Here is a 6000-nt window from a genome sequence, read left to right as displayed (position 1 = left end):
CTCAAATTGGCCAAAAGACAGTGGAAATGTGTGTTGTGGTCAAATGAGTCCACATTTCAGCTTATTTTCAGGAAAACCGGATGTCGAGTTCTCAGTGCCAAAGGTGAACATGACCATCTAGTTATCAGAGAAAGGTGCAAAAGCCAGCATCTGTGATGGTGTAGGGGTGCATCAGGGCCCATGGCGTGGGTGAATTGCATGTGTGTGAAGGTACCATTGATGCGGAGGCATATACGCTGTAAAAAATGATTTGTTGTTTTAACTTAAAAAAGCTAGTACCTGGGCTGCCTTAAAATTTTGAGTTCATTGAAATTCATATAGTAAGTTAAATTGTTCACCTTGTTGTGCTAACTTACTATATGAATTTCAATGAACTCAAAATTTTAAGGCAGTTAAAACAACAATTCATTTTTTACAGTGTACTGGGATTTTAGAGAGACATATGTTGCCATCAAGGCAATGTCTCTTCCAGGGAAGTCCATACTTATTTCAGCAGAACAATGCCAGGCCTCATTCTACATGGGCTACAACAGTGTGGCTTCATAGACACAAAGTACATGTGCTTGACTGGCCGGCTGCCAGTCCAGATCTGCCTCCGATTGAGAATGTATGGCACATCATCTCATCTCATCTCATTATCTCTAGCCGCTTTATCCTTCTACAGGGTCGCAGGCAAGCTGGAGCCTATCCCAGCTGACTACGGGCAAAAGGCGGGGTACACCCTGGACAAGTCGCCAGGTCATCACAGGGCTGACACATAGACACAGACAACCATTCACACTCACATTCACACCTACGGTCAATTTAGAGTCACCAGTTAACCTAACCTGCATGTCTTTGGACTGTGGGGGAAAACCGGAGCACCCGGAGGAAACCCACGCGGACAACATGCAAACTCCACACAGAAAGGCCCTTGCCGGCCACGGGGCTCGAACCCGGACCTTCTTGCTGTGAGGCGACAGCGCTAACCACTACACCACCGTGCCGCCTATGGCACATCATAAAGGGGAGAATCAGACAACGACGACCACGGACTGTTGAGCAGCTGAAGTCTTGTATCAAGCAAGAATGGACAAAAATTCCAATTGCAAAACTGCAACAATTAGTCTCCTCAGTTCCCATATGATTAAAAAGTGTTATTAAAAGAAAAGGTGATGTAATACAATGATAATAATGCCTCTGTCCCAACTTTTTTTGAGTGTGTTGCAGGCATCAAATTCTAACTTTGTTTATATTTACAAAATACAATTAAGTTGGTCAGTAAAACTATTGAAAATCTTTTCTTTTACTTTTGTCAGTTAAATAAAGGTTCATGTGAATTAACAAATCACAGATTTTTGTTTTTATTGTATTTTGGACTTGGACATGAAAGTGGCATGTGTGTTAGAGAAGGATGTCGAGGACAGGGAGCAATGGAGACGAAATATCCACTGTGGCGACCCCTAATCGGGAGCAGCCAGAAGAAGAAGAAGATTGTATTTTGGAAAATATCCCAACTTTTCTGGAAATGGGGTTTGTACAGAACACCACAACACTGTGATACCTAGCCTACACAAATAATTCCCATCTCTCTAAGTTGCACAGCTATCATGCGGTGCTACAACATGCGGTGTGGTATTCACTTTCACAATTCCATCGTCTAATTTAATTCAGTTAAATGTTCAGGTGTGACATTAAAAAAACAAACAAACAGATTTGAACAACCTCTCTCCAGATAAGCTTCAGACAAATGAGCACTAGAGGGTGGTGTCGGGTGAAACACCAAACTGGAGCTGAATCCTAAATGGCTTTCAGCTGGGCGGCTACTGCACTACATAGGGTGTATGACAATGATTGTAATACCCTATGTAGTGTACTACGTAGGGAGTTGTAATGCATTAGGGATTCAGCCTATATTTCTGGCACTAGGTCTGCTTGTGAAAAGCTTCGCCCTGCTTTAGCACGGGCCAAAATTATCCCGGAATAAAGGCAGCACGCATGTGCCGCAAACCCGGATGTAACATTTTCTAAAACACCAGTTGGGAAACAACAAATGGGTTAGCTGGCGTTTGTCATATATCAGTAGGCCTGGTCCTTAAAACTACCCAAATCCTGGGTTGGGCAAATGTGCCAGGCGCGGGGTTGCTGCTGTAATAACCCTGTTTAATTAAATAGCTGGTTGTTTAGTAACTGGTTAGCGAGAGGATTGTTTGGCATTGAATCGTTTAGCCTGTGAGTTTTAGGATGGATTTTCCAACTAAAAAGTATGAACGCGGGAGCAACTGGTCTGAGCCCGAGGTGGTGGAGCTTTTACAGCTCTGGTCGGATGAAGCAGTCCAGCTGGAACTGGAGAGCTGCCTCCGCAACCAGCACGTTTTTAACCGTATAGCTGTGGCGCTGCATGACCGAAGCATCTACCGCACCGCGGACCAGTGCCGGGAGAAAATCAAGAAGCTGAAGCTCGATTACCGCCGCATGAAGGAGAACCAACAGACGCCGCGCGGTGCAAGAGCGCGCAGGTTTTACGACGTGATAGATCGCGTGCTGAGTAGCCGCGCCGCTGCCTCTTCCTCCTCCTCCTCATACTCGGCTCTGTGGGGGAATGCTGGCGTGCATCAGCAGGCGGGCCCGGCCTCCTCCAGCTCCGCCTTTACATTCAGCTGCCCGCCCAAAGCAGGCGAGCTCATGGAGATAAAGCTCGAGGAGCTGAACGCGGACGGCGAGGAGGAGCTGCTGAGTGCTGAGGATCCGCTGTGCTCGGAGGAAGAGGCGGAGGCGGACTGTAAATCAGCCGGAGCGGACACAGAGGATCCCGGAGAGCGGGGAGGGGAGTGTGCTGCTCACACGGGCTGGTCTCCTTCAGGTACGGTACAGCAGTAGGTTCACGGTAATAAATCCCTGGATCTGTTTCTGTCTGTCTACTCTAAATTACTATCACTTGTTTTTGTTATAATTACTATTGTCTTGTTTTTTATGTATTTTGAAACTTTTTGCCGCCAGTCTTGGCCAGGACTTCCTGAGAGAAGAGTTATTGTAACTCAACGGGACTTTTCCTGGTTAAATAAATAAATCTCATCTCATTATCTCTAGCCGCTTTATCCTTCTACAGGGTCGCAGGCAAGCTGGAGCCTATCCCAGCTGACTACAGGCGAAAGGCGGGTAGGGTGACCATTTCCATAACACCAAAAAGGAGGACATTATTTGGACGGGGGGTCTGGGGCAGGGCCGTAACCAGGATTTTTCAAATACCGAGGTCAAGCATGGCTGACATCATTCAAGTATTCCATTCAATCTGGAAAACGAAAAAACAAACAAAAAAAACCACTCAATATTTCGTTTTCCTGTTTTTCTGTATGACCAAAAAATGAGGGATTGGTGTTTGTTTTCCTTTTTTCAACTCAAAACAGAACAAATAATAAACAGGGAAACCAAAACGAAATAATAACTCTAATTTACGATTATTGATTTTCTCTATTCCCCACGCTACATTAGCCTTCCCATGATCCTCAGCGACAGTCCATCATCATCTCTGCGTCTATGAAACAGAAAAATTGCATGTGCATGTATATATCAAGTAATTTTATTCATACATCCTATTCATTTAATATATTAAGCTGATGATCTCTTAATTATTATTATCTCAATATAATAGTAATCTGTACTCGAGTTGAGGGGGGATGGGGGGGATGCCATCCCCCCGGAATAAAAAATGGTCAAAATCATCCCCCCTCTAAAACGGGCATCCCCCCTCCCTTCCCTTGAGCAATTTTATCAATAAATGTGGACATTACTTCTATTTAACATTGGAATTAGAAATGCTATTCCACGTAGCTTTGCTGAAACTGAGCATACAGTAAGCTACCGCGAGAGAGGGCGCGCGCAAGCGAAGCATTTGAGGAGGTGACATTCAGTTGGGGTTCCGTTATTTTTGATTTCATTCGGCGTCAGTGACAGCAGCGGATTGCAGCACCATGGCCAAGCGGAGTGGACAGCAAGACCTAAGCAAGTTCGGATTTAAGGTCGCAAGAAAAAACATTTCAGGAGGTAAGTCAAGAGTTACGAATATCAGTCCCACTTTCTGTGAGCCCACTATCATGCTGTAAAGTTACCGATATGGAGCCTAATTTGTGGGCGGCGGATAACAACACAGCTATCATAATGAATGTTAGTTTGGAGTCTAGCCAGCTATCAATAGCTTACTCAGGTTCATGTTAGCTTTGATTTCTTGTATAAGGCCAGTAATTTAATCAGCCTGGACGTTCGTTTGTTATTCTTCAGGCAACAAATTCTATTGACTTGATATAAAAAGATTCAGTTGTTCATTTACATTGCCTGCTGAGGTTTTAATAAATTATTTACCAAACGATTTAAAAGGAGCCTACGTGTACCATGACTATGAAGTTACACTTCAAATTGCACTAGTCATGGTAGGCTCCTTTTAAATCGTTTGGTAAATAATTTATTAAAACCTCAGCAGGCAATGTAAATGAACAACTGAATCTTTTCATATCAAGTCAATAGAATTTTTATTCAAAGCTGAACATTGGGAACATTGAGTTAAATACAGAGGTAGGTAGGGAACCAATAAGCTAAAACAAGCAACAGTAAATTGTAAATCTTCAGCTCTTCAGCTGTTGGTTCTCCTGCTTGCTCCTGCTCCTGTGTTGTCTCACACTCCGGGTCCTCCAGCTCCTGCCGCACTGTGCTGCAGTTGCTGCTGACTGTCATCTGGAATAAAGAGCAGTGGATAAGATAATTTAATTAAATATAATTATAATGTTATTTCTGATTTATTTATTATCTGAACGAGGATTTGAGCTTTGAAAAATGACCGGATTCTTTCTGTAACGTTGATTCCCGCTGTTATCTAGGTCACGTGACACCTTAACGACGGTTACCAAGGAGCTGCCTTGGATACTTTGCTTCGATACATACCAGCACTTTGATACATACAGTACTGGATACAAGCTAGCAAAATGAGTTAAAAGCAGGCATCTTTGGAAAGTTTCTTTGGAAAGGGGAAAAGGCCCATTGAGGAGACAGAAGAAGAGCCTATGACGAAGAGAAAGAAAGCTGCATTTTAGCAGACACTGTCGAGTCCTACACCAATTCTGCTCTGCCTTACATGTTGTGACCGGCTCTCTAATGAGGCAATGAAGCCTTCAAAACTGCTAGTGTCGTTAATTTTAGCCTTCCTGTCTTGAATAACATTTTTTGTTGCCTGAAGAATAACAAACGAACGTCCAGGCTGATTAAATTAATGGCCTTATACAAGAAATCAAAGCTAACATGAACCTGAGTAAGCTATCGATAGCTGGCTAGACTCCAAACTAACATTCATTATGATAGCTGTGTTGTTGTCCGCCGCCCACAAATTAGGCTCCATATCGGTAACTTTACAGCATGATAGTGGGCTCACAGAAAGTGGGACTGATATTCGTAACTCTTGACTTACCTCCTGAAATGTTTTTTCTTGCGATCTTCAATCCGAACTTGCTTAGGTCTTGCTGTCCACTCCGCTTGGCCATGGTGCTGCAATCCGCTGCTGTCACTGACGCCGAATGAAATCAAAAATAACGGAACCCCAACTGAATGTCACCTCCTCAAACGCTTCGCTTGCGCGTGCCCTCTCTCGCGGTAGCTTACTGTATGCTCAGTTTCAGCAAAGCTACGTGGAATGGCATTTCTAATTCCAATGTTAAATAGAATTAATGTCCACATTTACTGATAAAATTGCTCAAGGGAAGGGAGGGGGGATGCCCGTTTTAGAGGGGGGATGATTTTGACCATTTTTTATTCCGGGGGGATGGCATCCCCCCCATCCCCCCTCAACTCGAGTACAGATTACTATTATATTGAGATAATAATAATTAAGAGATCATCAGCTTAATATATTAAATGAATAGGATGTATGAATAAATTACTTGATATATACATGCACATGCAATTTTTCTGTTTCATAGACGCAGAGATGATGATGGACTGTCGCTGAGGATCATGGGAAGGCTAATGTAGCGTGGG

At 43.6% G+C, this 6000-nt stretch overlaps 1 protein-coding gene across 3 annotated transcripts in view; it reads left to right on the top strand.

The window, feature by feature from the left end:
• The first annotated feature begins 1954 nt into the window (after window positions 1-1954).
• accs (1-aminocyclopropane-1-carboxylate synthase homolog (Arabidopsis)(non-functional)) overlaps window positions 1955-6000 on the top strand; it is a 70587-nt gene continuing 66541 nt past the window's right edge. For all 3 annotated transcript variants that reach the window (XM_060915006.1, XM_060915005.1, XM_060915003.1), the window contains exon 1: window positions 1955-2842. In XM_060915006.1, coding sequence (XP_060770989.1) covers window positions 2224-2842 — 619 coding nt within the window. In that variant the 5' untranslated portion in view covers window positions 1955-2223. The remainder of the gene's footprint in view (window positions 2843-6000) is intronic.

Source organism: Neoarius graeffei, chromosome 2 (genome assembly GCF_027579695.1).
Source record: "Neoarius graeffei isolate fNeoGra1 chromosome 2, fNeoGra1.pri, whole genome shotgun sequence".
Lineage (NCBI taxonomy): Eukaryota > Metazoa > Chordata > Actinopteri > Siluriformes > Ariidae > Neoarius > Neoarius graeffei.
The sequence above is the reverse complement of the archived record's forward strand: the minus strand, read 5'-3'. Positions and strand labels throughout refer to the sequence as shown.